General features: G+C 41.3%; 1 protein-coding gene across 1 annotated transcript in view; it reads right to left on the bottom strand.

Moving 5' to 3' along the window:
• The window catches only part of Psmb7 (proteasome 20S subunit beta 7), a 57,340-nt gene that overhangs the window by 28,906 nt on the left and 3,437 nt on the right, over positions 1-24,997 (bottom strand). Inside the window, exon 5 of the mRNA XM_048429193.2 lies at positions 18,151-18,266. Coding sequence (XP_048285150.1) covers positions 18,151-18,266 — 116 coding nt within the window. The remainder of the gene's footprint in view (positions 1-18,150; positions 18,267-24,997) is intronic.

The raw sequence follows: 24,997 nt of genomic DNA on the forward strand, positions 1-24,997 counted from the left end.
CTCTTACTCCAGCAGGAAGGACAGCACATCGAGGGAAAAGAAAGCAAACAGGGCCCAGTGGTGAGCGCCAATGTGCCACATGTAATGTCCTATGTCATTTAGTTTTCCCTATAGCAACTCCCTGCAATGGCAACCATCTCGCCCAAGATTGTAAGCCCAACATGCACAAAAGCAGAACTTCATCTCAGCTGACCTTATACAGCCCTCTCACACAGAAAGTTCTACTTACATAAGGCAATTACGAAAGGATACAAGGCTAGTCATGACCAGGGCTGGCTACTCTTCCCTCCCCCAATGCACATACTTCACACTCTACTTTCAATATCGAAAGGCCCATGCTAGTTTCAGCTTTCTCACCTTGGTAAGGGGCAGTGGCTTACCAAGTGGGACCCCTGACAGTCTACCACACTCCTAATCACCTTCAAATCCCAGATAAGATAACACTTCTTCCCAAGAGTCCTCCCTCATTACCACCCAGCCCACAAGAGCCTACCACTTTCCTCTGAGACCTGTCCTCCCTTTTCCACAGCTGCAGCCCCACACCAAGCACCAAACAAATCTATGTTGGACTACACTGTGTTGAACAGAGAATGCAACTGGCCAGGAGTCAGGGAAACTGAACAAGTCCTCAAGAGTGATGACAGCACCTAGCATCTTACAAAGTATAAAAGAATATTTACTGCCTAGTGCCTAATTCATCACACTAGGTTGAATAATAGGCAAACAGATAAAACCCAAGTTCAATTTTCAAAAAGATGTCTTAAAGCAACAAAACTGCATCCAATTTATTATCTCCTATCCTAGTGAGGCCAAGTATCCCACCACCATAGGAGTGGGTTACCCTTCCTGGGTTTCTGTATCCTACTAACAAAGCTCTCCATCTCCTCAGGAGTTTCCATGTAACTGCTCCTTAGCAACCTCCACAAGTCTGTCCTTTTTCAGTCCACCCATAGTTACTGAGTAGCCACTGTTGCTTCCTGAACAAAGCTCTCTAAAACAGGAAGAAAAAAAGAGGGAACAATTTGGTAACTAGCATTTAGATATGACTTTGTGTAACCCCTGAAATGCCTACATACTCACTATCTGCCTTACCTCCCAGATCACTGTCCTCCTGCAAGTCCAATCCTTACCAATTCAGCCTCCCTTGATACTCAACACACAGAGAAAATCTACAACCCAGGGTGCTGGCACTAGCAGGGCCAGAAACTGTGCTCCGTGAACATTCAATCCATGGCAGCCACTCAGGTGGGCAATGCCCTACCCTGGCTTCCCTAGCAAGATGCTAACTAAAGGACTGACTTTTCCTGCAACTGACACCCTGCAAAGTCCTGGAAAGAGGGTGCTATCTACTCCATTACTGTCCCACCCACAGTTCTCTGAGATAAAACTGGTAGGACAACTATTGTTGACCTCCAGAAGGAGCTCATGTCCAAAGGTCACATTTCCACCCAAGACTTTATTTTATTTAAATTTATTTATATGTGCATTGGTGTTTTGCCTGCATGTATATTTGTGAGGGTGTAAGATCTTGGAGTTACAGGCAGTTGTGGACTGCCATGTGGGTTCTTGGAGTTGTACACAAGTCTCCTGGATCCTCTGGAAGAACAGCCTCTTAACCACAGAACCATCTCTCCAGTCCCTCCACCTAAGATTTTAAATGAAATATCTGTTCCTGTAAAAAACTGTTAGGGGCCGGGCGGTTGGTAGCACACACTTTTAGTCCCAGAGCATGGAAAGCACAGGCAGGCGGATTTCTGTGAGATTGAGGCCAGCCTGGTCTACAAGAATTAGTTCCAGGACAGGCTCCAAAGTTGCAGAGAAACCCTGTCTCGAAAAACAAACACACACACACACACACACACATACATACATACATACACACACATACATACATACATACATAAATAAATAAGTTGTAACGTAAAATACAAGTGCTAAAACTCAGAAAAAAAGTGTAAAATCAAAACATTAACAACTGAAAGGCTCAAACAAAAACAACATCATTTCTAACAAAGATATAGTAGTATATAAGTTGAAAAAACAGATACATGGTCAGAAACACAACTTCAATAGTAGTCAAATAAAGCAGCCACTGTCTGCCTTTTAAATTAACAAAGATTAAAAAGTGTAACAACCAGTGCTGACAAACATGTGATAAAACTGGCACAGTAGTCCACTGGAAGAGGCAAAAGGGGACAGAATTTTTCTTCCAGAAATCTGGAAAGATAACTGGAAACTAGAAGCTATGCATACCCACCAAACTGCACTCCACCCACTCCCATCCCACCCTGCAGGGAGTTGCTCTAAGGAACAAAGCTGCATACAGAGGGTACATTGTTTAGAGCAAGAAACAGCAGCAATAAAACAAACAAACAAAAAAACTAGAGATATCTAAAGGTCTAATAAGCAAGAGACGGGAGAAATATTAAAGTATTATATGCACAAATCAGTTAAGTATGTCAAAGTAGAAGTACTTTCATTTACAGTACCAAGGGTCCATAAGAGAACCTTCAGTGGGAAAAAGCATCTTCTAGAACAGTATGGGTAGACATGCTTGCTTAACACAAATGACACAAGGCTGCAAGCATATGAATCCAAACAGAAGCCTAATTCTGAATGACTAGTTTTGGTTTGTTTTCTTGTATTTAAAATTTTCTCTTCAAAAAGCACACGTTACTTGCAATTTTAAAGGTATAAACTTAGAGAAAATCCAACACTGTGAAAGGACAAACAAAACCAGCAAACTTTGCTATCGTCACATCTTTCTGTCTAACAGCATAAGCCTGAAGGTCAATCCATGATAAATCAAGAGGACCAAGGAAGAGCAGCAGTCAGTCACCGCAAACACACCATGTCCCCTTTACCTAGCAGAGCACACCAGCACTTACATAGAAGCAAACTCTGACAAACAACAGCAAGACATACAATCCTAAGGAATTCCAAGGCACACTGATATCCACTGGTTTTCTAACTCTTCAGACATCCCACTTCTTAAACAGGGGAGGTTGACACAATACATGGCTTATGACCAGCAGCACATCAAGAATTTTGAAGCTGAGCCAGGAATGGTGGAGCACGCCTTTAATCCCAGCATTTGGGAGGCAGAGGCAAGTGTATCACTGTGCGTTCAAGACCAGTGTGGTCTATAAAGTGGGTTCCAAGGCAGCTAGCTAGGGCTGTTACAGAGAAACCCTGCCTCAAAAATTAATTAATTAATTTAAAACAAAACAAAAAAAAGTCAAAATCTGCTTTTTGTGGAGGTTTGGTTTGTTTGCAATAGTCTTCCTACATAGTTTAGAGTGGCGTAGGAAAGTAATCCTCCTGCCTGAGCGTCACTGTTATCCCCTCCGTCTCCACATCTACTTTTCTTTTTCTTTGGTTTGTATCTGTGGTACTAGAGATGAGACCCAGGGTCTCACACATATCGGGCAACAATGATGCCCCGAGCTACTGTTCACCCCAAAGTCGGAGGGTTCTCTCCCTTCCACCACCTGTCTCTGACACAAGAAAGCCAAGTGCCAAGGTCAAGATTATCAAGACAGCCTAGAAAAGGCTGTTTTCTTCATTTACCACTTCTACCAAGAAATCAGGTTAGCAGGTTTTTCCTTTCTGGTTGATTTCATACTAATTACTACACATCTGAATATGATCTGCATTATTTTTACCTAAAAATTTTTTTAAAAATTGAATTTTTGTTAACGTCTTAAATGATTAAATGTGTTGTTGGTGTCTAGTAGTGACACTTGGGTATCTGTTCTAGGAGTATTTATAGTACATAACCACATTTTTTTCAAAAAGCAAAATTAGTCTTAATTTTTTGAAACCTCTGAAGGCACTTTACCAGCATTAGTACAGATTGAATAGCTTTATCCAGAATGACTGGGACCAAAAATAATTTGAATTTCGGATTTGGGGAAATATGCATACATATAATTATAATGAAATATCTTGGGATGGAACCCAAATCTAAACATGAAGTCATCTGCTTCATCTGCAACCTATACACATAGCCTGAAGGTAATTTTATGCACTATGTAAGGGGATCACAGTTCCGGCTGCAATCTGTCACATGAGGTCCAGCGTGACAGTGTCTACCTGCAGTTATAATACCCAGTTTCAACACTTCAGAGGTGGGATGTTCAACCTATAGCTCAGTCTGAACCCGTTTTTCTGCAAGAACTCAAACAAAATCTGAGATGTCTTGTGAAAATTCACAGCCTCTTACTTGCTCTGTATATTTTTAAATGCCTGCATTAACACGGACTGTGTACAGGCCTGGTTTGGGGGTTTGTAGCATATTCTTTTCACATATCAGTGTTTAAGTACTAAATCAAACATAGTGATTCTGTAATCATCATTACTAGACAGCTGAAACTGAAATGCTTCTCCTACCTAAACTCGAGAAGTGGGGCAGGTGGGAATCTGCCCTGAAGTCACGTGCTGGGGACAGTTCTCCATGTTACAGACTATAACTGACAACCCACGTGTTCCAAGTAGTTTTCCAATAGCAGAGCAGCTGGTAAGAAGAATGAAGATTTAAACCTAGGTCTGGGAGCTAGGAAGCCCAGCACTACTCAGAAGCAATTTGGGACACGCAAGTCATTCAAGTCCTGAAACACACAGCTACCCAGTAGGCCATGGTTCTAGACATACTGGTTTCTCTGGGCATAGTCTGAGCACCACAAAATGCTATTGCCTCAAAAACTAGGGTATCCAGTACAGTGGCTGCCTTAGCTTCCTTTCCCTACACTCAGGATGACAACATCTTCAATGGCTCTTGCGGACTGAACAAGACACTGTGCAAAGCTGAATGCTGGGGCATAGTAAGAGCTCAATGGAAGTTGTCATAATGACTCTGGGACAGTTCCTTGTCCTCTAGCAGTGACTTGATACACTCATTCTCAACAGGTTCCTGAGCTTTAATGGGAACCAAGGTGTTCAAAATTTCTTTTCTCAATGTCGAGAAGTTCTGAGAGGTAGCAGGAAATGGATTCCCACTGCTTTCCCCCAAATGAATTTTATCAGAGTTTCACAGGAAAAAAGGCTGCCCCTGCTAAGGAGCAGTACGTTTTAAGCACCCAACTTGCAACTGTGGTCTGCCAAGGTGGAAGATGTATGCAGCGATAAAGGAGTCACCAGTGAACTTTCTAATCCATCAGTGTCAGCTCTCCCTGACAGAGCACTTACTCACACTTGCTCATTGTTAGTCAACTGGCCAGTCTTCCTGGGGAAAATCTGGTACTTTCCACAGACCTATGGATAGAGGTCATTTTTCACTCCATTTCCGTCTACAAGGCCTTGTCTCCTGGTACTGGTACTTGCACTGAGGGCCAACAATGCCAGTGTGTGAAAAGCTGATTTATGAATATGAAGCAATGCTGGTGCCAAGGGACTGTGCTCAGCCACTAGAGAGCAGTGGAGTACCTCTCTGGGCTCAGAAAGACTAAGCCGCAGACTTGAAAAGGTTTAATTGTATGCATGCATTTCATTAGAAGCCTTGGCCAAAAGCTTTGGAGGCAGGCAGCAGGGCAAGCAATCAGACAATCTTGCACGGCTTGCTGAAATCCAGATTTGTCCTTTGTCAGCATAAACAGTTTAATTTGATGTTTTCACTCCTGAGTAAGCACTGAGTATTACAGCTAAACCCTCTTGAGGGGAAGAATGCCTCCTTTTCATCAACAAATATACTACAATGTCAGGGTCTACTTTTAATTCCCAATAAATTGTTGGAAATATACTCCTAGCTAATATGCTGGAAATATATATGTTCTTAATCATCCGACACTTTTAACTCAAAAACTAGAATCTCAAACAATGCATATTCTACTCTACATGTGTACCTGTGAGTAAATATGTAAAACACCACTTGAAGGGAATGGGATTTTCCTCATAATTGCAACTGGAAAGTCTCATAGACCTGACAGGTTAACAACAATCCTAAATGCTTGAAAACTCAGGGCATCTAGACTTAAAATGTAGAAGGTTTTCTTATTAATGTATTTTAGTGACATGGTAAAAGGTATGGAGGTCTCTTAAAACTCCAGGCTTATTTGGGTTAAGATGGAGGGTGAAAACCACCTACACATATGCCTGTCCTCCTGGACACCCACATGCAGGCACCAGACAGGAGGTCTGAGGCTTCGAGTTGAGGACGCCATCAGCCACTGCACCTGCCTGCCACAGGAGAGGGAAGCACCTCTGTGCTCCACTGCAGAACTACTTCCTGTACTGCAGGTTAAGCCTGCTTTGCAAGTCTTTCCCAAGCTGTCATGTCCCTCAGAACCCTCATAAAAAAGAGAACAGAGATTTTAGTGATTTATACGTCATCCCTGATTTTAATCATAAAACACAGTACAAACAAGAAATCCCACTTACTGAAAAAAATGGACAGTTAATTCATCTGTATCTTCTTTTCAGTCATGGAAAAAAATCTACATTCAGAAGTGAAGAAACCTGCTAGAAGCTACACAGCTAGCAATGGAAGAATGGGAACGGACCCTAGCGGCACCGTCCTCATTCTATGAACTACCCAGAAAAGCAAAGTGGCCTTCCACTTAATCCAACCTAAAATCAGAAAATAAAAGACAGCAAGTGCTAGGTTATGAGTTCAAAGGCACTTTGGTTTTCGCTGGTCCAATTCTGAGGTAAGAGCAGGGAAAGAGGAATTAGTTAACCTCAATCTCTCTGAAGTGGGATTTAAAGCAAAGAATATAAGACTGACGCTTCCTTTAACTGATCTAAAGTACTCCTGGCAAGGGCTTTTATTTGGTAGGGGATAGAGTGAGTACTGAACTTTCAAAGTTAATTTCACGGGAAAATGTCAGAGCTAAAAAAAAAAAAAAAAAATGAAGAAAATATTAATTCAATACGCTCAGTATTTTACTGACACCGTTCTCTACCCCAGAGAACCGAGAACAAAGTCTACTCTGGTCAGAAAAAGCTAGCTGTATTACATTCCGTTCCAGGTAACATCGTGATTTTACAAGGAGAGGTCTCTCATCTCTACCTAAGGGCACCATCTATTGGCTTAGTACCACCTTTGCAGCAACCAGGAAGCCAGATAGAGAATTTAACTTCCAAGTGCTTTCAGCTCTCAGCTGTTTTCTTTTTTGCACTCTATAGCTACAGAAATCTTAACATTCAAAATCCATGTGTTACACATTTTAAATCTTCTAAAATGGACCTTACGTGTACTAATCAAAGCAGGGAAAGGTGCCAGAGAAATCTGAGCACACAGAACTGCATAGAAAAGGACTACAACATGCCACAAACATTTACTACTTGCTTCCCAGCAAGTGTTTTTCACTAAGGGCATCCGCTGCACCTTCAAACCCTTCTCAAGGGGACAGAACCTTTAGCCATTCTTCCTTGGATAGCTCAGTCAGGCCTAGAACTCTCAATGTAGCCATACTAAAATCCTCCTACCTCAGCTTTCATATTACTGGGATTAAAAGCATGCATTGCCACATTTAGATTCTAGCCACCATTTTACAGCAGAAATCAAGATAAATCATAGATAGCCAAGAAAGTTTGCCTTAAAAGTTAAAGTTACACTGACTCCAAAGATGAGCTCTTTTCACAGTACCTCAAAAAATGGCACCGAGAACAGAGCAGCACATGCAGGTAACAGTACACAGTGACCATGTGTTCACAGACATAATATCTCAGGTAACTGCACACTGACCGTGTGTTTACAGACATATCAGCACATTAGAAGGATACGATTAGTAGGTGTGGCTCTCAGCTCCCAAGATTTAAAGTTTGATTTGCAGACTTGTCAAAAATAAAGACACTACCACCACCAAAACCACACCAGCTTCATTTTTAAAATAACAGATCTCAGGTTCCAAGACGTTAGGTCCAAGCAGAGCTAGGACTAAAGCCAAAATTTCCACAGCTTCTTCCAAAGGTCTAACTTAAACCTCAGTACTTCCTGAACAGTCCTCTCGGGGCCACTGCTGTCTCACAAAGCTTCCAAGAAATCAAGTTTCCTGGACCAGCACAGATCCTTCCTGGCTGCCTCTGATTCACAGAATGCAGGGCACAAAAAGAAATCTATAGTGATACATGCTTCTAGAACTCCCTAAGCAGCAAAAAGATCCCCAGCAACACTTCAGTGACAAAGTCCACAGACCAGTCTTCTAGGAAGGTATCCACAAAGCCAAAGAACTAAATATAGCTGCAGCTAAATCCATACCTGACTTAGGATCTGAAAGTGAATATGAAACATTTCCCATCCTGACACATGTTGATTTGATCCACTACAGGAAACCTTCCCAAATTAAGCCACATGGAGATAGCATGTCTGCACAACAGGAGTGGTAGCACTCATCCGTCCTCACAATGCTGGGGAGGCTGCGCAGGGAATCAGGAGTTTTGAGGTCATCCTGGGGTATATAGCAAGCCTCAAAGGGGGGGGGGGTTAAGTAGCCACACAAAGAGTGTACTTTAGGGTAAAAAATATAGAAAGTGATCTTCATCTTCTCTTGTACAGCAGGCTGGCCTTGGACTCATTGAGATCCGCCTGCCTGTTTCCCAAATGCTGGGATTAAGGGCGTGCACCACCACTGCTCAGCTAATTCCTAACTTCTCTATGTGTGGTAGTTTGAATAAAAATGGACTCACGTATTTAAATGCTTTGTCATCAGGGAGTAGCACTATTAGAAAAGGATTAGCAGGTGTGGCCTTGTTAGAGGAAGAGTGTCACTAAGGGTGGGCTTTGAACTTTCAAAAACTCATGCAAGCCCAGGCTCTCTTTTTCTCCTCTGTTTGCAGATCAGGATGTTGCTCTCAGATACTTCCCCAGCAACATACTTGCATACCACCATGCTCCCTGACAGGATGATAATGGACTACTCCTCTGAAACTATAAGCAAGCTCCTAGTTAAATGTTTTCTTTTGTAAAAGTTGCCTTGGCCATGGTGTCTCTTCACAGCAATCTAATAGTGACCAAGGTACTGTGTTTCAGCTTAATTTCAGGATTCATCTGTCTGGAAGACAAGACAATGATTTGTTTCTGCCTCTCTGCCCTCAACTTCTTAAAACTGCTCAGGGCCCCTGTAAACTAGGGCTTAGGAGGTATATTCCAGTAATTAGGAAATTGTGTACTCAGTTTATCTGGAGATAGACTTTTCTTCAATGGCCCTTGTAGTGACCCTGAATCTTCCCTAATGATGCATACCAATGTTTATTCCTTACCTAAATTGTCCAAGGGCCTCATTTCCAGGAATGTCATGCTTGAAATGTATTCATGTTAATTCTCTATGTGGATAAGCAGGCAAAATAAAAATTTTATATACACCAATGCTGCTACAAGGAACACTGCCAACCTAACAAAAAGACGGTCCCCAAGCTTCTCCTGACATGATTTCAATCTGCCTAATAAAGGAAAGCTGGCAAGTCCACAGAATAAGCTAATTAATCTGAGAAGTAAGAGCCTGTATTTTGTCTATCTAAAAGAAATTGACTGAAACATTCTCTCTTTCTTAATTTAAAAAAAAAAAGCCAGAAACTCTTGTCCAGCTTCCACAAATCACATCGGCAATCTTTTCTAAATTAGTTTCCTAAAAACGACGGAGTACATGAAAACTTTAGCGCTCCCTCCTCTAGTTTATGCACTTCCTTACTAGGTGTCAAGAACCCACTGGGAGCCTCCCTCTCTACACCGGTGGGTAAAGCACAACCGTGGTGAAGCATCTCCCCACGGTTGTGCTGCTGCGCGGGGTCTGATGCTGCTGTCACTGCGCTCAACATGCTCTGGGGCAGGGCCAGACCGCAGGGTGGTCAACGCACTCTTCTCCCCTGGAAATTCAGTAAGACCACCTATGCTAGCAGGCCAAATGAGAAAAACAGGATGGATGACATCTATTCAACATAGAAATAGACTTCAGGCACCTGGCTGGTCGCCCACACTACCCTGCGGCAAACTTTAGGTACACCTTTTTAGAAGTTGGGACTATTGGTGCTTACTGTCAAATCACCAAAAAGAAAAAAAAAAAAAAATCAAACCAAACCAAACCAAACCCACCTTACTACAAAGTTTAGCTTCTACTTCTCATAATAAAGTCAGATTAAAAACAAAACAAAACAAAACAAAACAAAACAAAAACAAAAACAAAAACAAAAACAAAACAGAGTTTAGGTGAAGTATTCATTTTCTCACTCAAGCTATGTTAGCAAAAGCCTGAAACTTCCCCCAGGATGTTCACAACCCAGGAACACAAGGAACTATTTGGCTTGAAGATGGCCCTCCGCTTGCTTCTTCATCGGAGATTTGGGTTGTTCATCCAAAATAATGAGCATGAATTAAAGCAAAACTCATCAAATCCTGCCAATTCTGGAGCTCTCCCTCAATCTAGCTCCCCACTCTCAACAGGACAGGAAGAGGAGGAAAGGGAATCAGCAGAATGAAGACACAAACCAAACCACAGAAACGGAAGCCAGGTTAGGAAAAAGGCTTCACACAGCACCTTCCACAGGACAAGGCACAAGGCAAGCCCAGGCAGGGCACTATGAAGCTGCATGTGCTGCTTTTGCAAAGCTTCCCTCTTCCCAATGGACATGGACTGGAAAGAAACAAAAAATAAAACTATGTTGTCCTAGGGTTGCAGAATTATGGAAAATTGAAAAATGTTTTGATTCTATAAAGCTATTTCAATAAATACCAGGTGGTGGTTGTTGTTAACATGCAAGATGGAAAGGAAAATCTACACATAGAACAATAAAAAACACAAGGAACATATAAAGGTCCTTTGGGAATTAGGGCAAATATTTTTACTACTTAGAAGCCTTGCTTCTAAGTGACAAAGCATTTTGCTCATGCACAAGACCTTAAGTTTAATGAAACTTAAGCTGTAAGCTGGTGACATCACACCACCAATGTTGTACTAGTACTTGAGGGAAGCCAAAAGTTCAAATCCTGCTTTGCGACTTACCAGCTGAGAATAACAGCTTTGGGTTTCTCATCAATAAAATAGCAACAACAGAATCAGTTGGATAGAATTTAACAGGTAATAATGTGGCAGCACCCAGTAGGCTGTGACATAAAGACACTATATAAATATGCTTTATTTTTAATAAATTTAAAATACTAGATTCAATAATAAAAAAGGACTAGCCACATGAACAATGCTTTGTGCTAATTTCTTACAGCTAAATTGGAGACACACACACACAGAACAGAATCAACACTAACTACTCCAGAACTGAAAACCACTAGTCCACTTCAGACAGAAGCTAAGGTTACTAAGTAAGTTCACTGGCACAAACAAGTTACAAAGCAAGATTCTGGCAGACTCTTAGGACAAGATTCCACTCTCAGAGAGCACAGAGTTTTGAAGAAACAAAAAGGATGGACAAGGCCAAGAGGACCAGAGTTTGGCTAATGTCTGAATCCTGGAATCAGGACATGCCACTATTCCTAGGGCTACTGGAGAGAATGAACTCAGACTGGACTCAGTGAGAACGTTCAGGCGAGAACAGGGGGTTGTTGTCACAGACTATACACAGCATATACACAGAAAAGCAGCAAGAAACGAGACTAGAAAGGATGCCCAGGTAGAAGAGTTACTGCCACTTTGCAGCTACCAGCAGTTCAGCGGCATGGAAGAAGACATCAGAAATGCAGGGTCTGGCCCGTGGTTCGACAAGCTACTGAGTACTCTCCGCATCCCTCTGTCATAGCTGTCACAGGCCTGGTCAGAACATAATCTACCTCCACTTCCAAGCCTCTTTCATATCAGTGCTCCCTTTGATGCCAGACTGATGTCTCACAGCAAATCTAATCATACTAGATTGGGTAGGATTACCTGTGGCTAGGAACCTCCAGGACAAAACCAAAACATCTTGTCTAGCATCCTCACAATACTCACACATCTTTGTCCCTTCCTATTTCGCTTCTACTGAGCACCTAGACAGAATCTCCCCCACTCCCCAGCACTGTTTCTGCCTCACCTCCAGAACTTGGGAAGCACAGGACAAGGAGGACTGCAGGTAGAGTGAAGCAGCAAACTTCTTCCTGTTTTCTCCCCTCTTATCAAATTGGCAAAAAAAAAAAAAAATCCAGTGTCGGGAAGGCTGCTCCAGAAAGATATCTTCATGTTCTCTTGGTGGGAAGGTAAACTAGTGCCATCTTTTTGGAAGGCAATTTGGCAGTAGCTCTTGAAAGGTAAAACACCCTGTACTGTTTACCACCTGTCACTTCTGGGGACTGCCTGCCCAGCAGCTGTACTTTCTTCCTGTGTCTGAAGAAGTCCACCCTCACATAAACAGGCTGAGCTTCAACCTCAGAGCACCCACCCTTTCCCACACAGTTCTCTGGCAGTGTAAGGACTGCAGCCTCAGCTCAGAGCCTGTCCAGCTACCGCTGCAGCGGCTCTACAGACCTGCCACAGCCCATTCTCAAGTGGGTTTTGTTTGTTTGTTTGTTTTGTTTTTTGGCACTGTTCTTGGCCCCAAACCCAGTTTTTGTCCTCCCAGGTAGGCTAGAAACCATCTGTTATCAAAACAAAATACCTCTTTTACTGACATCATGCAATATTTCTATTGCTTATAAAAAAATTCATGAACACATTCTAATCTAGAAATTTAACACTAAGAATGTACCTAAATCAAGTATGCATTCATAGAAACCAATCGATACACTGGTAAAACTCTGAAAAGCAAAGCATTCATTGCTAAGAGAATGATTGGCTTTTATAATTTAATAAAATTACTTTAAAAAAAAGAGAATAATTGGTAAATCATGGTACAGCCATATAAAGCAATCAATTAGAGCAATTACAGAAATAATGTTCTCATTATTTAGACCCACAGAGAAACAAAACCCTTAAAACCAATTTATAGAGGGCTGGAGATGTAGCTCAGTGACAAAGCATTTTGCTCTTGCACAAGACCTAGGTTTGATCTCCAATACACAAAAAATAAAAACATACGACAAATCAGTGGGAGAGGATTATGGGAGACAGCATGGCTTCATCTATGCATTTTTTTCTTTTTTAAAAAATTACTTTTAGATTTAATGATTTTATGTGTATGGGTGTCATAAACATACACATATACATATGTGCAGAAGTGTTAGCTCCCCTAGGACTAGAGTTATAGATGGTTGTGAGCTGCAGTGTGGGTGTTAGGAGTTGAACCTGGTTCCTCTGCAAGAGCAGCCTATGGTGTTAACCACTAAGCCAACTCTCTAGCTCCCACCTATTTTTTTTTAAATATTTATTTATTTATTATGTATACAATATTCTGTCTGTGTGTATGTCTGCAGGCCAGAAGAGGGCACCAGACCTCGTTACAGATGGTTGTGAGCCACCATGTGGTTGCCGGGAATTGAACTCAGGACCTTTGGAAGAGCCAGCAATGCTCTTAACCACTGAGCCATCTCTCCAGCCCGCTCCCACCTATTTTTTAAAAGCACAACTATACAAGCTAAGAAGTAAGTCATAGAGAAGAATAGATGAAGATGCACTATGGTGATATCTTGCTTGTGTTTTAACAAATAAAGCTTGCCTGAAGATCAGAGTGCAGAACTAGCCATACAGAGACCAGGCAGTGGTGGCATCACCATTAATCTCAGCATTTTGCAGAGGCAGGCGATCTCTGTGAGTTCAAGGCCACCCTGGGCTTTATAAAAGATAGAATCAGGCTAAAAGAGAAACAGGGCTCATACCTTTGAGCACTTGGGATCACATGTCTCTAATCCCAGCACTCAGGAGGTGGAGACAAGAGTGATATATATGGCTGAGTGGAGAGAAGACTACAAGGCAGGAGGAGACAGGCGCTCAGAGAATTCAGTCTGGGGATTCATAGGGACAAGATAGGCCCTTTAGTCTGAGGATTCAGCAGAGGTAAGTCATAGAGAAGAATAGATGAAATCTATGGTGATATTTTGTAGAGGTAAGAACTAGTGGCTGGATGCTTTGCTCTGTTTCTCTGATCTTTCAGCATTAACCCCTATATCTGACTATGGGTTTTTATTATTAAGACCAATTAGAATTAACACATAATATACCATGAACTATCTTGGGGATAAGAAAACAACACCTAACCAACAGTGACAGGCCTTGAGGAGGGTATTAAGCTAGACTTATTTTCCCTAAGTACCTCGGCTCTCAAGTCACGGCTCTTGTCATGAACATACTACTCACACCAATGTTTCAGTGTCACCTGACCTCCCAGACACCACACTCTTTGCTATTACTCTCTTACTGTCTCTCACCTTGGGTCTTACACCATGGGCTCTCTTAGAGTTGAGTTGCATGTACTCACCTGCTTAATGCCATTCTTTTTTTTTTTTTAACCTAAGAGAAAGTTGTTTTATTAAGAGCAAAACCAGTTGTCTAGACAAGGAATTCTGCTTGAGACTAGAGTATGATTCCAACACATTTTCAGACTGTCAACCTGCTCTACAGATTTTGACTTATTAGTTTCAACAATTACAAGAACCAAGTCCTTAATATCCATCTATCCACCCACCCACCCAACCCATACACCAATCAATTAGCCCATCTACCCATCAGTTCATTGATTGATTGAGAAATGCATCCATTTATCATGTTAGTTTTGTTTTTCTGGAGAACCCTGACTAATTTAAGTGTTAACATATTTGATAAGAACTCATCCTAATGTTATTCTTATATTTCAGGATATTGTCTGAACACTTTATATGTATTCTCATTTAATTATCATAGTAGTCACTTAATGCCATTCTTAGCCACAGGCAACAAATAAGCTTGAAGGTGGCACTGCGCTGAGCACTATGTCCCTAGCACCAAACACAAAGCCTACCACTAGTGCTGTCAAGTGAATATCTGACAAATGACTGTAAGGACCTTGGTCTCCTCTTTAAGACTCAGCCAATCCTCCTCTGCTTTCCCAGTTCAGTTCAGAAGCGACCCTTTCTCCCCAGGCTTCCACTGTCTTCGCTGACACCTATTATCTGACTCTCTGTAAAGACTATGCTTATCCTGAAGGCAAAGATCCTCTCATACATCTCACTCAAAAACCATTGTGGAACTGTCCAGGAGTGCTGGCACACATCTTTAATTCCAACTCTTGGGAGGCTGAGGCCAGAGCTTCTGTTAGTTTGAGGCCAGCCTGATCTACATAGAAAGCTATCAGACAGCCTGGGCTACATAAAAACCCTGCCTAAAAAATAAAATAAAAATCTAAACAAACAAATAGTTGAGGAACAAATGGGTAGATGAGCAAACTGTCAAAGTCAACAATTTACTTGCATATTTAATCAGATGTTAAGTCTTAATTCAGTCCTTTAGGAGAGCAAAAGCAGTGTAGAATAAGTAAGCTAAAGCAGAACTATCTTACAAGCTAGGCATGATGGTAAACTTTAATCTCAGCACTCGGGAGGCAGAGACAGGAGGATGGATCTCTGTGAAGTCAAGGCTAGTCTCATCTGCAAAGCAAGTTTCAGGACAGCAGGATTACAGAGGATCTGTCTCAAAGTGAACAAAAGAGAGAGAAGAAATATTCTACAAACTCAGCTATGGACCTGTTGTCCTGAACTCAACCAGGTTCAGAGCAACATAAAACTGTGGCGGGCCACAAGCAAAATGGCCACTTGACTGCTTACTTCAAATGATGTCTTCTAGGGTCACCACAGAAAACAAAGCATTACAGTTCAAAGCAAGAGGAAAATTCCAGTTTCCATTTAGAAAATGCTTGGTATCTGGCCGGGCAATAGTGGCATGTGCCTTAAATCCCAGAACTCGGGAGGCAGAGATATGTGGATCTCTGTGATTTCAGGGCCAGCCTGGTATACAGAGAGAGTTCCAGGACAGGCTCCAAAGCTACACAGAGAAACCCTGTCTCGAAAAAACAAAAACAAAAAAACAAAAAAAGCCACGTGCTGCCAGGCAGCAGTGGTGCATGATTTTAGTTCTAGTGATCAGGAGGCAGAGGCTGGTGGATTTGAATGGAAGGCCTGGTATACAGAGTGAGTTCCAGGACAGTCAGGGCTATGTAGAGAGACCCTGTCTCAAGCGCTGCCACCAACTTTAAGAGAAAGAAATGAAGCCCGGCCTGATGGCACTGTTCTAATACTCCTAGCTACTCAAAATGCTGAGGCAGAAGGATCACAAGTTCAAGACCAGTCTAGGCTATAAAGCCAGAATGAGCAACTTAGTAAGATAAGATGGCATCTCAAAATTTGAAGAGAGCTGAGGCTTGGTACTTAACTCAGCGATAAAGTACTTGCTAAGCACATTCAATCTCTGGTACCACCAACAAATAAAATCCTCCCTTTACTACCACTTCACGGAATTAGAGGGAGAGAAATAAAAACACTTTGATGCAAAAAAAATTCTTAAATAAATCAATTTAGAACAACTTTTAAATTATAGTATCTTCATTTTTAAGAAAATTACTATTGTAGAATATTAGTTAAAAATATTATATTAATGCTGTTGAACATTTGTTTAATGATGCAAAGATGTGTTGCATTTGTTTAACTCTGTGAAACTGTGTTACTTTGCCCATCTAAAACACCTGATTGGTCCAATAAACAGCTGAATGGCCAATTTCAAGGCAGAAGAAAGGATAGATGATGGCCTGGCAGGCAGAGAGAATAAATAGGGGTAGAAATCTGGGAAGAGAAGAGATCTAGGAGCAAGAGAAGGAGGACGACTCCAGGGACCAGTCACCCAGCTACACAGCAAGCCACAGAATAAGAAGTAAAGAAAGGTATATGGGATAAAGATAAAAGCCCAGAGGCAAAAGGTAGACAGGATAATTAAGTTAAGAATAGAAGAATAGCTAGTTAGAAACAAGCCAAGCTAAGGCTGGGCATTCATAAAAAATAATAAAACACACTCTCTCTCTCTCTCTCTCTCTCTCTGTGTGTGTGTGTGTGTGTGTGTGTGTGTGTGTGTGAGAGAGAGACAGAGAGAGAGAGAGAGAGAGAGAGAGAGAGAGAGAGATTTGGGAGCTGGGTGGTCCCCCTCCACAAGAGCAAAGAGTAAAAAAAAATAAAAAACAGCCAACAACACATTACAAAGACCCACCCACCCATGTATACAAACATGGTTGTGCATACCCTACTATCCTAGGCCTTGGGAGGTGAAGACAGGAGGATCAGGAGTTTAAGCCCATAAGAATTTGAGGCCAGTCTGGGCTATATGAAATCTTATCTGAAAAAAGCAAAAACAGTAATTACAAAGATCCACCCAAGTGGTAAGGTTCCCCAGCAAGGAAGGAACTACATCTACTACAAAGCACCTTTTAGAGGGCTAGCCAACACAATAGAATAGCAAAGCCTCCAACTGGCAACTTCCAACTGTGCAAAGCAACCATCTTCCCAGTTCCAGAGCCAAGACAGAAAGACAGACAGCAAATAGCAAGAAAACCAGCAACCACACACAACTGGACTTACACAATTCGATTCAGAAATTTAACATAAACTTTTATTTGAAAATCTCAATTTGTCTAAGCACAGTTTTATCACTTCCAAAAAGTTTTTAATTAAAGCACAACAAGAAAAGATTCCTACTGTTGGTTAGCCAGGCAACAGAGCAGATCTTTCCTGCATACGGTGCCAAACAACAAATGGTGCCCAGGTACAGCTGACAATTCATAGGTAGGAACTAAGGTTCTCCACAATCCCTCAGACATTAGGTAGGCGACAAAAGGGACCCTGTCATTTAGCTTCATAGAGAGCTTCTCCAGCTGGTGAGATGGCTCAGTAGGTAAAGGCACTTGCTACCAGGCTGGTTGACCTGAGTCTGATCCCCAGAGCCACATAGGTTTCTCCTCTGACCACAAGTGGCGCATGTGCACCTGCTCACACAAGACTGTCTATTATTAGTACCATCTAAAAAGTGGGGCTCCCGCTCTTCCTTCCACCTGCCTCATCTTCTACCAGGACCTGTCCAAGCTTTCACTGAACTTTCCTTTGCGTTCTGCCTGCCCATCACTCCCAAATCCTCTGAGCATATTCATAACTTTTTGCTTTTAGATTATTGCAAATTCTTATGTAGATACAAGAAATAACAAGGGGTTCCCACATAGCCTTGACCTAAAGTGACTACAATACAGTATCATCTACACTGCTGTCCTTCCTGTGAATATTCCACACTTCCTAACATTGCTAATGACAGTTTTGTAATTTTTTATTGTCAAGAAAAACATAATACTCACCCATGGTGACATAAGGCAACTTATCAGTTGACCCATGAGGATAGATGCTGTAGAGATGAGGTCCAGTAACATCTACTCCCCCCAAAACTAGGGCTGCACCAATGTAACCTTGATACCTGGGGATCAGAATAAACGTAAGAAAAAAATGAGTGCAGATAGCATCACTGTAGCTTACGCAAAAGCTACAAGAGTCAGACAAGAGTTTTCCTTACATGTTTCATTAAGAAGCTATTGCTTGCACGGGAACCAAGCAGGGAAGGGAACTAAAATCAGTTGAACATCTACAATTGGCAGCTGTAAACTGTGAGGTACACCACATGATTCATTTCAGCTCAGTCACCAAGCCACCTAAAAAGCCTATCATTCCCATTTTAGTGAAGAAAAACAAAACAAAACAAACAAACAAAAACCCCTAGAAACATGGAGAACTTTTGTTCATTGTCCCTGAGTCAAGGCTGGCTTATTCCAAAGCATTGTCCCCTTCAGTTTTCCGGGGTGGCTGATAAGCTAGCGATCAAGTCAGTTAGCAGTGAGAAGCTCCTCTGTTCAGCTGTTCAGCTGTTCTAACAGATCATGTCAACAGGTCATGTCAACAGGTCATGTCCCAACACTCTCCCCCTGAATCAACCCACCCACAATAATCACAGATGCTGAGCAAAAGTGGGAAGTGTTCTATCCTTCATGGACTATGGAGCTCTGCTGACTCACAAAATAAAGTTGTGAGTTTATTTGTTCAGAAATCATTTGTTCAGAAACCATCTCCCGACCTCTAACTATGCACACAGGTTGTTTCCTTTCCCTCCACTGGCTCAGATTTTCACCATCGGGACTGCTGCACTAGATGAACATGCTGGATTTAAAGTTTTCCACTCTGAACCTTTAGCTCTTGACAAGAAAAATGAAGCCAATATATGATGAACTTGCCACACAGCCTAATCCTAAAACACAAATAAAGGAGCACACAAGAAAAGCCATCGTTCAGACCAGACAGGACTCCGTGACACCCACTGTTTCCACTGCCCCGTGATCAAACTGCTGACAATCTAACATTTTTAAAATGAAAAAGTCAAGGCTAGGAAAGAATTTTATGAGCAGCCTGAAGAGAGGTCAGAGATTGCTCAGCAGATAAATGTGCTTGCTGCCAAGCCTGATGATCTGAGTTGAGATTCAATCCACAAGACCCATATGGTGGAAAAAGGAAAACTAATTCTTCCAAGATGTCTTCTGACCTCCACATGTGTCCCATAACATACGCACACAGACATGCATGTACACATACTAAAAAGAATGTAATTTTAAAAATGTTAAATTATTTTAAGGTAGCTGGAGAGATGGGTCAATGTTTGGAGTATGTACTGCTCTTGCAGAGGAACCAAGTTTTGTTCCCAACACCCACACCAAGAGGCTTACAAATGCCTATACGTCTCACTCCAGACAGACATCCAAGGGCGCTTGTACCTGAATACACACACCACACCCACACAAAATTAAAAACAATTCTTTAAGACTCGATCTTTACTACATAGTTTGCAAGGCAAGCGGCCTGAAGAGGGAACATAGGCCCACACGATGGAAACATCTGGTCCAAGGCTTGTTAGCAGTAGAGTCAAAACTGGAGCCTGAGATACAGCACAGAAAAGCCAGAATGCCTGTTGAGAAGGGTGTATGAAAAAACGTCAGTTCCCCTAAAGGCTTTAACACCCACTGCATGACTTCAAAAAGTCTAAAATGTTTAGACAAGTGGCTGGCATCCTTAAAATCTGAACCAGCAGCAGATCACATGCCCTGCACATGAGTTTGAGCTCCAGCACTAAGACAGTAACACAAAAGCCTTCAATCCAGAAACCCTACTTCCAGGACTTCAGTCCAAGAATGTGTCAGAAAAACAGACAGAAATGTGTTTACCACAGCACCGTCAGTGACGTAAACACAACAAAAGAAATGGTGAACACAGAGAATATGGCATGAGCATTAAGAACCATACCTTTCCTCATTCACTAGTGACTGTGGAACAATCTTCTGGTTCCAACAGTGTGAATCAAAGGCTAAGCCTGTCTTTACGAATCATGAAATTTTTTGGAGCCAAGGAATTTATTCTAGAAGATAGCCTAAATAATTAATTATGCAACTACCCAAAGATTCAAGGAAATATATATATGATATTATACATATATATAAATACATTGATAGTTGGTACTTAAAACTTTTGTGGGTTAGACCTCTTTGGAAATTTACTAAAATTCAGGAACCTTTGCCTGTAATAAGCATACACACTTAAATATTTTCTTATTTCATGTGGTTCTAGGTCTCTAAAATGCTTCCCTGGGCTCAAGAGAAGAGCTTGTGAGCTCTCTACTAACAGAAACAATATGCACAACACAGCATTGTATACAGGGCAAGCTATAAAGCAGTACATAGCATTCCTGTTCATGCCTAAATATGAGGCTGTAGGCTCCATGGTTGGCACCATTTTAGCTATCTGTGTGGATACGTGAATCCCATACTGCACATGTGAATATCAGTAAACAACTTACAGAAGTCTGTTCTCTCCTCCACTATGTTCTTAACTATCAAACTCAAGACTTTTGGGCTTGGCAGTAGATACCTTTACCTGCTTAGCCAGCTCAGCCCCTTCCTTTATTTCGTTCTCCCCCATTAAGTCAAGGATACCAAAACTATCAGTGGCATTTTCCAAGAAAAAAAACCTATCCTTAAGAAATATAAAACAGTCCATCAGTGGTCGTGCATGCTTTAATCCCAACACTCGAGAGGCAGAGGCAGGCAGATATCTCTGCGAGTTCGAGGCCAGCCTGGTCTACAAAGCGAGTTCCAGGACAACCAGGGATATACAGAGAAATAAATAAATTCCTATGACCCCAGACTGAGCAATAGTGGTGCACACCTTTAATTTCAGCACTTGAGAGGCAAAAAGAGGCAGATCTCTGAGTTCGAGACCAGCCTGGTCTACAGAGTGAGTTCCAGGACAGCCAGAGAGAGTTACACAGGGAAACCCTGTCTCAAAAAAATAAAATAAAATAAAATAAAAATAAAAACAAGCAAGCAAAAAAAAAAGTGTAAGATCAAGCTAGAGAAACGCCTTGGCGGTTAGGAATGCATGATGTTTACAAAGGACCTGAGCTTAGTTCTCAGCATCCACAATCAGGAGGCTCACAACCTCCGGGAACTCCAGCTCCAGAGATCCAATACCCTCCTCTGTTCTCTGTGAGCACCTCCACGCATGCCATGCATGCGTGTTTGTGTCACACATACACAAAGTCACAGTTGGCAGTTCTTGACCCAAAGTACTAAAGTCAGATGCAAAGTTTTTTCCCTTAAACCATTCTTACTTTATATAAGTCACCCAAAATGTCACCAGATATGAAGGATGATACTACCTTGGTTTAAATTTTTAAATGTTCCCCTCAAAACATTTGATAAAATTTAACTCTGGCCAGGCATGGTGGTACACATCTTTAATTCCAATACTTAAGAGGCAAAGGCAGTAGATCTCTGTGAGTTCAAGTCTAGCCTGATCTATACATTAGGCGCCAGGTTAACCAGAGATATAGTGAGACCCTATTCTCACAAAATAACTAAATAAACAACCTTTAAAAACTGTACTAAATAAGAATGAATCACTGGAGAGAAAAAAAGAGAAACCGTAAAATTCTTAAAATGCTATAGAGATTAAATATTTGCTAAATTATTTTGCTAAATACCTTAAATAACAATCACAAATTGTTTTATATGTAATAGGCCATATGAGCCACCAGGGGGTGCTTTATATTTAAAATTTATAAAAAACATAAATTATGTATTTATATATATTTATATATATATGAATATAAATATATATAGTTTATAATTTTTTAAAAATCTGTGTTTTAAATGATCAGATAGTGTCAGGCTGTAACTGGGGAATTTACTTGGTGGCAATAATTCCCCTGCATTAGCATGGTGGCTTCATATACAAAGGGCTAAGGTGCAGAGGAGAGATTACCTTCCTGCTTGTGGCTCCATTTCTGTTCTCTCATCTATAAGTAGGAACTACATCACTATTCTTCCTCCATAAACACCACTGAGAATATAGAGCTATGCTACAAGGACCTCACATTATTAGGAAAGCCAGAGCACAAAGACAATAAATCAGAGCCAAAAAAGGGCTAAGACAAACGAAAATTCCTACGCCAAAGGTGACACTGACCATGCAATCCCTGATTGGCACTGCCACGTTATCCTACCTTCATTTCAATTATTTTTTAACTGTGTGTTGGTGTTTTGCCTGCATATTATGTCTGTGTAAGGATGTAGGATCCCTGGACCTGGAGTTACAGACAGCTGTGAGCTGCCATGTGGGTGCTGAGAATAGAATCTGAGTCCTCTAAAAGAGCTGCCAGCACTCTTAACCACTGAGCCATCTCTTCAGGCCCGTATGTATGTATGTATGTATGTATGTATGTATGTATGTATATGTATATATTTTTTAATTTTTTTTTCTAAGACAGGGTTTCTCTGTGTTGCTTTAGAACCTGTCCAGAACTCTCTTTGTAGACCAGACTGGCCTCGAAATCAGAGATCCACCTGCCTCTGCCTCCCGAGTGCTGGGATTAAAGGCGTGCACCACCACTACCCGGACTAACCCCTAATAATTTTTTAAAAGACAGAAATTTGTATTTTTAATTTAAACCTCCCAATTTGTAATTATTGGCCACTATTTTGTCTTAAAAACCATGTATAGGAGACTTTTTTGGTCAATGATCTCATGATATTCATAGGGCAAGTGTCTGAAAAGGATAGATGCCCTAGAGACAGATGAACCAAGCTTGTGGGAACTCATGAACTCTAGACAGACAGCTGTCGAACCTTGCATAGGACCGAACTAGGCCTTCTGCATGTGGGAGACAGCTGTCTTGGTCTATCTGAGGGGACCCTAGCAACGGGACCAAGATCTAACCCTAGTGCATGAGCTAGCTTTTTGGAGCCCATTCCCTATGTTGAGATGCCTCCTTCAGCCTTGATGCAGTGGGGAGGGGCTTGGTCCTGCCTCAACTTAATGTGTCAGACTTCGTTGACTCCCCATGGGAGACCTTCTTACCCTCTGGGAGGGAGAACTGTAGTTGGAATGTAAAATGAATTAAATAAACAAACAAAGAATAAATGAATGAATGAACAAATGAATAAATGAATCGATCGATCAATAAATAAATAAAGTAAAAAGAATGGATGCCCTAAAACTAAGGCAGGCCCAGGAAAACAGGCACTATTTTCACTGTGACAGACCTGTGAGAGCTGGTCTTGGTGGTCAACTTAACAAACCTAGGAAGAAGAGACCTCAACTGAAAAATTGCCTCCATCACATTGGCCTAAGAGCACTTTTCTTGATTACTAATTATGTAGGAGGGCCCAGCCCACTACAGACAGTATTGTTCCTAGGCACGTGGTCGTGAACTACATATAAAAAAAAAAAAAAAAAATCTAGGGGGCTGGAGAGATGGCTCAGAGGTTAAGAGCATTGTCTGCTCTTCCAAAGGGCCTGAGTTCAATTCCCAGCAACCACATGGTGGCTCACAACCATCTGTAATGAGGTCTGGTGCCCTCTTCTGGCCTTCAGGCATACATGCAGACTGAATATTGTATACATAATAAATAAATATTTAAAAAAAAAATCTAGCTAAGCAGGTCAGAAGGAGTAAGCCAGCAAGCAACGTTCCTGACTTGAATTCTTGCCTTGGTTTCTTTCCCTGTAAGATATAACCTGTAAGATGAACTAAACCCTTTCTTTTCCAAATGGTTTTTGGTAAAGGTGTTTATCACAGCAATGGAAAAGTAAGCTAGACAAATACTGTTTCCCATTTATGCCGAGTAAATGAGGAAACCAATTTAAGACTTTAAAACTTTTAAACTCAGGGGAACAGAGGCAGGCAGGTCTTTGTGAATTCAAGGTCTGCCTGGTCTACAGAGAGAGGTCTAGGACAGCCAGAGATACACAGAGAAATCCTGTCTTGAAAGAAAGAAAGGAAGAAAGGAAGGAAGGAAGGAAATAAAAAAATATTTTAAAACTATCAAAACCTATACAAACACAAGGGAAAAAGAAACAAAACTCCTATGAACTCTGTGTGGGAATTAGCAAAGAAGTTCAGAACAGGCGAATTACTATACCTCATTAAGCCTCAACCTGTTTATTTATAAATGGGACACAGCAATATCCCTTAACTCAGAGATAAAGAAAATATGAGACAGTGCACAGAGCATGTCAGAAAGGGTCTGCAAGACCAAGAGAGACTGGGTGAAATCAGTATTATTTTACCCACTTCACCCACTCATAAGTCACCTCTCACTGTATTGTTACTTTGCTGCTAAAAAGGAAAGAAAAAAACATTTGTGTTTAAGAGCCAGGGAAATGGGTAGGATTTACAAGACAAACTCAAAGTACTGTTTGACTGTGAGCAAAAGTTGTCTTATCCAGTAATATTTCTATGTTTCAAGAAATTACTGGCCACAATTCGGGGCAAATCAAAACTGTAATATACATCAGACCACACAATCCATTTAATTACCAAATGCTTTAAAAATTAAAAACGGCAGCCAGGCAGTGGTGCAAACACCTTTAATCCCAGCACTAGGGAAGCAGAAGCAGGAGGATCTCTGTGAGTTCAAAAACAACCTGGTCACACAATGAGTTTCAGGAAAGCTAGGAGAAACCCTGTCTCTAAAAAACAACAGAAAAATAAACAAAATTAGAAATGGCTAATTGATTTCTGGAACAAAATGTGCTCTTCTAAATACTTCAGCCCTAATTTCCAGGCTTTCTTGTGCTAAAAATCTAAGATTTAAAAAAAAGAAAAGA

Source organism: Myodes glareolus, chromosome 21, assembly GCF_982192425.1.
Source record: "Myodes glareolus chromosome 21, mMyoGla1.1, whole genome shotgun sequence".
NCBI lineage: Eukaryota > Metazoa > Chordata > Mammalia > Rodentia > Cricetidae > Myodes > Myodes glareolus.